At 48.2% G+C, this 11,616-nt stretch overlaps 1 protein-coding gene across 1 annotated transcript; it reads left to right on the top strand.

Annotated features, from left to right (window-relative positions):
- Positions 1-9,777: 9,777 nt before the first annotated feature.
- On the top strand, positions 9,778-10,923 carry LOC120024226 (5-hydroxytryptamine receptor 1E-like). Its single transcript, XM_038968421.1, has one exon. The coding sequence runs from the start codon at positions 9,778-9,780 to the stop codon at positions 10,921-10,923; it is 1,146 nt and encodes a 381-aa protein (XP_038824349.1).
- The last annotated feature ends 693 nt before the right edge of the window (positions 10,924-11,616 follow it).

Raw genomic sequence — 11,616 nt, 5'->3', positions numbered from 1 at the left:
AGGCACTTGTACCATGCCAGATACAGACTTGAAATGTATTCCATTTTGAGTTTGCATCCCAATATTACACTTTATATACATCACAGAAGACTGAAATATAACAAAACCCACAAGGCTGTCATTAAATTAGAATTAGAATGGGAATTAAAGAAGCATTTAGTCGTCCTGAAGAATAACAAGTCCCTCTCAAATGTAATGCACAAACTCTGTTTTAGAGACTGAAATAACTCTGCCTTGGACTCGGATGCCCCATTAGTTTCCACTGGGAAGGAAGTTTTTAAAAAAAACTCCAAAGCCACAAATCTCTTCCGCATGCCATATGCTAACCCATGTCCATGACCTGCCTACTAGCCTAAAACAGAATCTGGGACAACCCATTACTGAGGTCAGCTTCAGCATCACATACCCGATGTAATGCTGTTGTTGATCTTTCAAGAAATGGGCACAAATCCCACAATTTGGCAGTTTCAGATGAAGTGACAGACAGAGTAGGCCTATGATGCATTGGGGCATAGTCCTAATTTGCTATTACTTTTTTATGTAGTCAGAGTCAAGAATCATAGGGAATAAATATGCCATCGTTGTCATCTATTTGTCATCACATTTTAATCACAAACTGATACATTACTGTAGTGTAATAATACTGACAGTAGCGTATAAATTGGACCACATAAATCATTTAAAGCACCTTTTGAGAGCAACTAATCAGCCTAATAAAGATTGCTATTTTTCACGAGAGCTGTGCAAAAGTAATTGCTGTAACACAGCCAAGTCTTGAAAAGCCTGTGAGCTAAATTAATAATTCAACAGGACACTGCATTGTATCACACATGACCATGGTAACATTCACAACAACACTTTATAATGCCAACTGCCGTGGAGAACATGAACACCTTCTATTTCTCATTGAAAGCAGAAATCAGCAGTTTAAACAATAACAAAGGGTTTTCCCTGCCCCTGTTTCTGTAAAAAGCTGAGGAATGGAGCTGGAGAAATGTAACCACTTTCAAATTCATAGATAGAGCTATGGATACAAGGATTGAGCATTCATGATATCAACATTATAGTTTTAACCATAGTATATAGTGTTTGTTTACATTTACTTTGTTTACAAACATTGGAGTTAAACAAGCATATATTTTTAGGTTCTGATGGGTTATGACAGTTGAACTAAGTAACAAACAGTAGCACTGAACCAAGTTCTATCTAAAATACTTTAACGAAATATCAGCAACAAAGGAATGTCATCAGAGCCATGGATAAAATCAAAATGTGCTAGCTCTTGGCTCTCCTCTACCATAAATGCTGTGACAGTGGTGTGCTGACCCTATTCCTCAGTGAAAATTGCCTTTCAGATGCCAGACTGAGTGGTTACATGAAGGGAGCTCTCGTCGGCTCTGAGGGGTAGGCACTAGGATGCATTGCACACACAGCTCTGTATTCTCTCAGAGAGTGCTGGAGAGGTGAAGCCAGTGATGAGGGGAAAGCTTCTTTGAAAGGCATAGTCCCAGTCGGTATTAGATAGAAAGTCGCGGCCCCGCCCGCCTTTGGGGAAAACAACATGTGGTTACCTAGGTTACCCCATTGGCTCACAGCAAAAACCTGACCTTTTTTTCAAACCTACATTTTCTTGTTGTCAATTTGTTTATTTGGATCCCCATTAGCTTTTGCAGAGGCAGTAGCTACTATTTTTGGGGTCCACAAAAAACACAAAACATGACAAGTAACAAAACACTGGTACACTGATAGACAAGCACAGTCACAAAAAATGTTAATACAACGATATACAACTGAAACAAATGATGTGTGTGTGTGTGTGTGTGTGTGTGTCCTCATAGTCCCCGCTGTTCAATGAGATGATGTTTAATATTTTTTGAAGGTAATTTTGCTGTTTGCTTGAGTAATTGGCGATGGAAGGGAGTTCCGTGTGATCATGGCTCTATATAATACTGTGTGTTGCCGTGAACTGTGAAGAAACCTCTGGTGACATTTCTCGTGGGGTATGGGTGTCTGAGCTGAATGTTATTTTATTATGCAGACAATCTGTAAATTTCATTACAGTAATACTTCTCGTAAAAACTAGAAGAGAAGCAGTTCATCTCTTGTCAACCCGCAACCAGGAAAGACTGGCATGCATGTTGTTGATGTTAGTTCTGTATGTGCAGTTAAGGACAAGGCGTGCTGCTCTGTTTTGAGCTAGCTGCAGTTTTGCTAGGTATTTCTTTGCTGCACATGACCATACTACCGGACAGTAATCAAAATGGGACAAACCAGAGCCTGAACAACTTTTACAGTTGATTTGTGTGTCAAATTTTTTGTCTGCTTGTTTTATTCAAATACAAAACAACATTTAGGAAAAGTATAACATGTCTAAAGATTACTTTTCAACATTGCCTGCAACCGAGTTCTCATTACTTAGAAAGAAGTAACATTGTACGGCTTCCCTCGTGCCCCTTTTGATGACAGTGCAAGCAGCCACGTGAGTGCTAGCTAGCTAGCTACCGACCAGCTAGCCAAGACCAACAACACAATCAAACTATACAGCTACAAGTTGTCAGTGGAGTTACAAACAGACTACAGCATACTAAACAAGTTAAATATATTACCTGTGATTAAATGTTTTCCCACACACATAGCTACGTGTAGCCTACTGTCACAGAGCCTGGAGTGGTGGGTGCGGAGTCAAGCGCAGAGAGCAGAGGATAATGGGGGAAACCAGACTTTATTGCGGCATCCAACACTAACGCCCAAAACAACAGGCGAATTTAAAAAAATGTCCAACTCAACACAGGGCACAAACAGAGAGGAACACCACATGCAACAACCTCGACTAACAGACAACAAGCCCGCACAAAAACAGACGGGCCTAACAGGCTTAAATAGTCCTGAATCAAAACTAAACAAGAGACAGGTGCAACCAATAAGACATAACAAACAGAAAAGGAAAAGAGGATCAGTGGCAGTTAGTAGACCGGCGACGACGACCACCGAGCGACCGCCCAAACAGGCAGGGGAGCCACCTTTGGTGGGAGTCGTGACAGTACCCGCCTCGAGGGCGACCCGGGGAGCGAGGCGCAGGGCGATCCGGATGGAGGCGGTGGAACTCCCTCAGTAGTGATGGATCCAAGATGTCCCCCACCGGTACCCAGCACCTCTCCTCCGGACCGTACCCCTCCCAGTCCACGAGGTACTATGGGCCCCTCACCCGGCGTCTAGTCCAGAATGGAACGTACAGTGTACGCCGGGGACACCTCGATGTCCAGAGGGGGCGGATGGACCTCCGGCACCTCACTTTTCTGCAGGGGACCAGCCACCACCGGCCTGAGGAGAGACACATGAAACGAGGGGTTAATACGATAGTAAGAAGGAAGCTGTAACCTATAACACGCCTCGTTTATCCTCCTCAGGACTTTAAATGGCCCCACACACTGCGGCCCCAGCTTCCGGCAGGGCAGGCGGAGGGGCAGGTTCCGGGTCGAGAGCCAGGGGGGCCTCACTGCGGTGACGGTCAGCGCTCCTCTTCTGCCGTCCACCAGCTTGTTTCAGTGATTCCTGGACGGCTCTCCAGGTCTCCTTCGAGCGCTGCACCCACTCCTCCACTGCAGGAGCTTCGGTCTGGCTCTGATGCCATGGGGCCAGGACCGGCTGGTAGCCCAACACGCACTGGAACGGTGACATGGTAGTGGAGGAGTGGCGGAGGGAATTCTCAGCCACCTCCGCCCATGGGACGTACCTCGCCCATTCACCAGGCCGGTCTTGGCAATACGACAGCAGAAACCTACCCACATCCTGGTTCACTCTCTCCACCTGCCCATTACTCTCGGGGTGAAAACCCGAGGTCAGGCTGATCGAAACCCCCAGACGTTCCATGAACGCCCTCCAAACTCTGGACGTGAACTGGGGACCCCGATCAGAAACTATGTCCTCAGGCACCCCGTAGTGCCGGAAGACGTGGGTAAACAGGGCCTCCGCAGTCTGTAGGGCTGTAGGGAGACCGGGCAACGGGATGAGACGGCAGGACTTAGAAAACCGATCCACAACGACCAGGATCGTGGTGTTTCCCTGAGACGGGGGAAGGTCGGTGAGAAAATCCACCGACAAATGCGACCACGGCCGTTGTGGAACGGGGAGGGGCTGTAACTTCCCTCTAGGCAGGTGTCGAGGAGCCTTGCTCTGAGCACACACCGAGCAGGAGGAGACATAAAACCTCACGTCCTTGGCCAAAGAGGGCCACCAGTACCTCCCCCTAAGACTCTGCACTGTCCTCTCAATACCAGGATGACCCGAAGAGGGTAGTGTATGGGCCCATCGAATCAAACGATCACGAACACCAAGCGGCACGTACTGAACACCCGCTGGACACTCGCTGGACACTGAGGGGGTGCAGGTTCCAACCGTAATGCCCGCTCGATTTCCGCGTCCACCTCCCATACCACCGGTGCTACCAGACATGAAGCTGGAAGGATGGGAGTAGGATCGATGGACCGCTCCTCGGTGTCATAGAGACGGGACAGCGCGTCAGCCTTAGTATCAAGGGAGCCTGGCCTATAGGAGATCGTGAACCGAAATCTGGTAAAAAAACATGGCCCACCTGGCCTGACGCGGATTCAATCTCCTCGCTGTCCGGATATACTCGAGATTACGATGGTCAGTCCAGATGAAGAAAGGGTGCTTTGCCCCCTCAAGCCAATGTCTCCACACCTTCAGAGCCTTGACCATAGCTAACAACTCCCGGTCCCCCACGTCATAGTTCCGCTCCACCGGACCGAGCTTCCTCGAGAAGAGGCGGGGGCGGAGCTTCGGTGGCGTGCCCGAGCGCTGTGACAGCACGGCTCCAACCCCAGCCTCGGACGCGTCCACCTCCACTATGAACGCCAAAGAGGGGTCCGGATGAGCCAGCACGGGAGCGTCGGTGAACAGCTCCTTCAGACGACTGAAGGCTCTGCCCGCCTCCGCTGACCACTGCAAGCGCACCGGCCCCCTCTTCAGCAGTGAGGTAATGGGAGCAGCCACCTAACCAAAACCCCGGATAAACCTCCGGTAGTAATTGGCAAACCCTAAAAACCACTGCACCTCCTTTACCGTGGTCGGAGTCGGCCAATTACGCACAGCTGTAACGCGGTCACACTCCATCACCACCCCAGAGGTAGAAATGCGATAACCCAGGAAGGAAATGGCTTGTTTGGAGAACACACATTTCTCAGCCTTGACGTACAGGTCATGCTCCAGCAGTCGCTCAAGTACCTTACGCACCAGAGACACATGCGCGGCGCGTGTGGCAGAATAGATCAGTATAACATCGATATACACCACCACACCCTGCCCGTGCAGGTCTCTGAGAATCTCGTCTACGAAAGATTGAAAAACGGCTGGAGCATTCTTCAACCCATACGGCATGACGAGGTACTCATAATGGCCAGATGTGGTACTAAACTCGGTCTTCCACTCATCTCCCTCCTGGATACGCACCAAATTATACGCACTCCTAAGGTCCAGTTTTGTGAAAAAACGCGCCCCGTGAAATGATTCCACCGCCGTGGCGATGAGAGGTAGCGGGTAACTAAACCCCACTGTGATGGAATTTAGACCTCTATAATCAATGCATGGACGCAGACCTCCCTCCTTTTTCTTCACAAAAAAGAAACTTGAGGAGACGGGTGACGTGGAGGGCCGAATGTACCCCTGTCCCAGAGATTCAGTGACATATGTCTCCATAGCCACTGTCTCCTCCTGGGACAAAGGGTACACGTGACTCCTGGGAAGTGCAGCGTTTACCAGGAGGTTTATCGCGCAATCCCCTCGTCGATGAGGTGGTAATTGGGTCGCCTTCTTTTTACAGAAAGCGATAGCCAAATCGGCATATTCAGAGGAAATGCACACAGTGGAAACCTGGTCCGGACTCTCCACCGTCGTCGCACCGATGGAAACTCCTCTGCACCTACCTGAACACTCCTCTGACCACCCTCGGAGAGCCCCCTGTTTCCATGAAATCTCAGGATTGTGATTAGCCAGCCAGGGAATCCCCAGCACCACTGGAAACGCAGGTGAATCAATTAAAAGAGACTAATCCGCTCCTTATGATCCCCCTGCGTTACCATGTCCAGTGGAACCGTGGCCTCCCTGACCAGCCCTGACACTAATGGTCGGCTATCTAAGGAGTGCACGGGGAAGGGTTGGTCTAGCGGCACCAGTGGAATCCCTAGCCTTAACGCGAGTCCACGATCCATAAAGTTCCCAGCTGCGCCTGAATCGACTAGCGCCTTACGCTGGAGAGAGGGAGAAAACTCAGAGAAAGAACATGTGACCAACAGGGAGCTCTGGGTGAGTCTGGTGCAGACTCACCTGGGGTGAACGAGGAGTGCTCTGCCTGCCCTCACGACTCCCAGACAAGCTCCCCCAGCACCGATCGGCAGTGTGTCCTCTCCGACCACACCTGGTGCAGGAGGAGCCTCCTCCTCCGGTCCCCCTCGATGCGCCCCCCCCCCCTAACTCCATAGGGATTGGAGCGGGAGGGCCAGGAGGTGGAACTAACAGGGCCCGTTCTGGACGCCCGCAGGCAGCCAGCAGGTTGTCCAGTCGGATCGACATGTCAATGAGTTCGTCGAGGGAGAGGGTGGGGTCCCGACAAGCTAGCTCACTGCGGACGTCCTCCTGGAGGCTACAATGATAGTGGTCCATCAGGGCCCTGTCATTCCACCCCGCTCCAGCGGCCAAGGTCCGGAACTCCAGCGCAAATCCTGCGCGCTCCTCGTTACCTGTCGCAGCCGTTCACAGCCGTAAACTCGGGGTAGTAGTCCCTCGCCGAGTCTGGGCCATTCCACACTGCGTTGGCCCACTCCAGTGCTCGACCCGTCAGACAGGAGACGAGGATGCTCACGCTCTCCTCCCCCGAGGGAGTCGGACGAACGGTAGCCAGGTACAGCTCAAGCTGTAGTAAGAACCCCTGGCACCCAGCCGCCGTTCCATCGTACTCCCTGGGGAGCACCAGACGCAGAGCACTGGATCCGGATGCCGTAGGAGGGGTAGGTGGTGCTGGCGGAGGAGGAGCTGGGGGTGAGGTAGGGAGGCCACTCCTCTCCCATCGGTCCATTCTCTCCATCATTTGGTCCATTGCTGACCCGATTCGGTGGAGAATGGCCGTATGATGGAGGACTCGCTCCTCCATGGATGGGAGAGGGGGTGCAGCTGCGCCTGCTGACTCCATAGTGATGGGTGCGGGCTTCTGTCACAGAGCCTGGAGTGGTGGGTGCGGAGTCAAGCGCAGAGAGCAGAGGATAATGGGGGGAAACCGGACTTTATTGCGGCATCCAACACTAACGCCCAAAACAACAGGCGAATATCAAAAAATGTCCAACCCAACACAGGGCACAAACAGACAGGAACACCACATGCAACAACCTCGACTAACAGAAAACAAGCCCGCACAAAAACAGGCGGGCCTAACAGGCTTAAATAGTCCTGAATCAAAACTAAACAAGAGACAGGTGCAACCAATAAGACATAACAAACAGAAAAGGAAAAGGGGATCAGTGGCAGCTAGTAGACCGGCGACGACGACCGCCGAGCGAACAGGCAGGGGAGCCACCTTCGGTGGGAGTCGTGACACCTACTTGGACACCAGGGTCCCCACATTTACCACGCCGAGTAACCTGGAGCCATAGGGCTCTTCTCGCAGGGGCTCTTCTCCCATAGGGCTCTTTCCCTACGTGGGAGCATTGCAAACTGTAGGTTGGGATTTATGACCTGGTTACATGTAAATTAAACAACACAGCAGCTTTTCGGCATATTTTGTTTATTTCTGTATAAGTAAACAACGACGACGAAGTTGTCTCTTTTACAATGGTGGTCAATGGGAAAAATATTTGTTTTCCCCAATTTGTGGGCGTGGTCGAGGGGAGAATTCTTTGAAAAGAAACTGGTTTCAAGCCTCTGGACACCTCCAGTGTTGACTAAATTGTCTGAAACCATTGCTTCAGGCTGAGTAATACAGAGGTAGACATATCTTACTGGTAATTTAGATTACATTTTTTAAATAGGTGTAGTCCATTAATTCTTAACAGCTTCTACCCCCAAGCCATAAGACTCCTGAACAGCTAGTCAAATGGCTACCCTGGCTGCTTCCCCCCCCCCCCCCCCCCCCCCTCTTTTACCCTGCTGCTAGTCTCTGTTTAGTATCTATGCATAGTCAGTTTAACTCTACCTACATGTACATATTACCTCAATTACCTTGACTAACCTGTGCCCCCGCTGGTATTTTACTGCTGATCTTTAATTTTTTAATTTTATTTAATTTTTTATTAAAACGGCATTGTTGGTTAAGGGTTTGTAAGTAATAAGGGTTTGTAAGTAAGGTCTACACCTGTTGTATTCGGCGCATGTGACAAATAAAATAAAATGTTTATCTCTTTATCATTACATTTTGGTAGCTTTAAAAAACTCCACTGAAATACAACTATGGAGAAAAATGAATCTTTCTCATTTACCAGGAATGTTTTTGTGTGACATTTAGATTGACCTCTAAAATTTGATAATCTTGAATGAGTTGTATTATAAATTCCAACACTTTTTTTCTCAGCTATCCTTGCTGTGTTTTCCTGTACTCTCACCAAGTAGATGGTTTTAGTAATTTCATTCTGCTTTATTGACTAATGCAAATCATTACCAGCCTGGGCACCCTGGCATGGACCATCTGTCAGTAATTTTATTGACTCAAGCGAGGCCTGTGCTAAGAGGTGCACTAGGGACAGTAGTGAACCATCTCAATGCTGACAGCTGACATTGAAATGTTCTATCTACCGAGTCTAGCTAAATGAATTTGCCTCCTCAAGCAGTGTCCTTCAGCAGTCTCTCAAGCCTGCATGCAGATATAAAGGCTTATATTTCTGCCTTTCAGAGTGGACGAGAGACATTGTATGAGATAAATAAACCTTTTTACATCATTAGGCCTCATTTACACTTGCCGCATGCTACGTTCACTCACCCTGATGAAGGTTGATTTAGACTGAATCCTTGGTCAAAATGATCTATTAAATTGTTGGGAGCATCAAGATCACCGATCTTGTTATTTTTATTATATTCACTCACTGCTCTGTATATTTTCCTCGGTATTCTCTTCCAGAGTGTTTTAACAGTTTCCCGCTTATTGGTACAGTAATATATCTTTATATGTGTTTAATTGTAGACAAAACAAAAAATATATCAGTGACAATTATCAGTGTGTCCTCCACTTTAGGACTTTAGGACCCCTGTGTTAAGTGGCTTTTCATCTCCCAAATAACATTGGATTATAAAGTCTCCACTATAAATCCAAATCCCTCACCTTTCAGAAGCTCAATTACTGCCATGGGCTGCACTATTTTAGCTTTATTGTCTATCTTTCTTCTATTGTATAACAACCTCCAATTGTCAAGGGCAGCTCTGTTGATTAAAAGGCAGGTGAAAAATACAAAGACTAATTTAAAGTTTGCTAGAGCAAAGAAACACTGTGCCCTCCAGTGTTAAGTGCTTATTACACAAGAGATATGACATAAAATTACATCTAGTGTACTTGTTTGAATTCTAATGAAAGTATCCTACTGAAAACAAGTTTTCACCAAGGTCACTGTGACAGTCGTGTGTAAATGTTCTATTATGAAATATTAATCTTTATGCACCTTCTAATGTACCGTATATGTCTGTTTTGTGTGTTACAGTGTGACCACTGACCTATAGTGTGGATCCTGTTACTGGGACAGAGTGTGCCCATCAGTGGGGGAGAACTGGCCCTGTCTGGGGAAGATGGAGATGGAGAGGGACCTTGGGGACAGCTCCACAGGGCCCAATATCACCAACAGCACAGGAGCTCCAGACAGCGCTCTCCCTGTGGTGGTGTTCACAGACAGGATGATGGTGCTGGTGGTTATCCTGGCGCTACTCACCCTCCTCACTGTGCTCGCCAACAGTGCTGTCATCACAGCCATCTGCACCACCAAGAAGCTCCACCTTCCCGCTAACTACCTCATCTGCTCCCTGGCGTTCACCGACTTCCTGGTAGCTATCCTGGTCATGCCAATCAGCATCCTATACATTGCCACAGAGTACTGGTCGTTGGGCCAGGTGGTGTGTGAGGCCTGGCTGAGTGTGGACATGACCTGCTGCACATGCTCAATCCTGCACCTGTGTGTCATAGCGCTGGACCGCTACTGGGCTATCACCAAGGCCATCGAGTACGCCCGTAAGAGGTCGGCCCGCCGGGCAGCTGTCATGGTGGGCATCATCTGGGTCATCTCAGTCTTCATATCCATTCCACCCCTCTTCTGGAGACACAGGCCCGGTAGCCACGGCCCAAAACAGTGCATCATAGAGCATGACCACGTGGGCTACACTATTTACTCCACCTTCGGGGCCTTTTACATCCCCATGACCCTTATTCTCATCTTGTACTATAGGATTTACAATGCTGCTAAGACGCTCTATCAGAAACGGGGCTCATCGCGGCACTTGAGCAGCCGAAGCCAGACGAAGACTGATAGCCAGAACTCTCTGAACCACTGCCGTATGGCACACACCTTCTGCGTATCGGACCTATCCACCTCAGACCCCACTCTAGAGTTTGACAGGCTCAATGCCACCATCCGTATCCCCTCATTTGAGACAGATATGGACGGGTCAGATGAGAGGAGCCAGATCTGTACCTCCAGGGAGAGGAAGGCAGCACGTATCCTGGGCCTCATCCTCGGGGCTTTTATCCTCTGCTGGCTGCCTTTCTTTCTGAAGGAGCTCCTTGTGGGCCTACAGGTCATAACTGCCTCACCCCAGGTGTCAGACTTCCTAACCTGGCTGGGCTACATCAACTCACTTATTAATCCTCTACTTTACACCAGCTTCAATGAGGATTTTAAGTTGGCCTTTAAGAAACTGCTCAGACGAAAGGAGCATGCATAGATTTGCAGGCCCAGGTTGAACGTACAGAATAGTCCCATCAGGGAAAGTATGAAGGAAAGTTACATGCAGTGTGTCCATTGGCTATGTGATGTTATGCTTTTCAAAATAAACATTTTTTTTTTAAAGTAATGCTTCTTGCTCTTTGCGTAAACACAAACTTTGACCATGAATAATCATGGCTTATAAATGCACATGCATACACAAAGACAAACATTTTTTATGGCTTTGTGAATTAAATACATTTTTACCAATGTGGGGTTTAAGTAAATATTCAATGTTTTTGTCTCAATTGGTTTTACTACACCAGGCACACCTGCAAAATAGAATTCTAAATCACATTCCATTTGCTCCGTTACAGACATTATTATGAGGCGTCCTCCCCCTCACTGATTTCACTGTAGGTATCTATCCCTCCATACTAGGCTGAAATAGACGGTATGTGAGTAACCAAAGACCTGGATGAGAAACTGACTTCTGCACCCATACATTTTTTAAAGGGCCTGGTAAGACTGATAGATGATTACCTTACCTGATTGTGATGACGAATACAATCACTAAAATGACGTTTTGAACTGATAACCTAATGTTCATTATTTATTGGCCTCTTGATGTCTTCAAGTTTAGTTGATTTATAATAGTTAAGTGCCTGCACGCAAAAAAAAACATACGCGCAGCCTGCTACCTTCCACAGAG

Source organism: Salvelinus namaycush, chromosome 29, assembly GCF_016432855.1.
Source record: "Salvelinus namaycush isolate Seneca chromosome 29, SaNama_1.0, whole genome shotgun sequence".
NCBI lineage: Eukaryota > Metazoa > Chordata > Actinopteri > Salmoniformes > Salmonidae > Salvelinus > Salvelinus namaycush.
This window is presented reverse-complemented; position numbering and strand designations above follow the sequence as displayed.

What these genes read in the sequence shown, in the direction of transcription:
- LOC120024226 (XM_038968421.1), top strand. Translation starts at nt 9,778, where the DNA reads ATGGAGATGGAGAGGGACCTTGGGGACAGCTCCACAGGGCCCAATATC.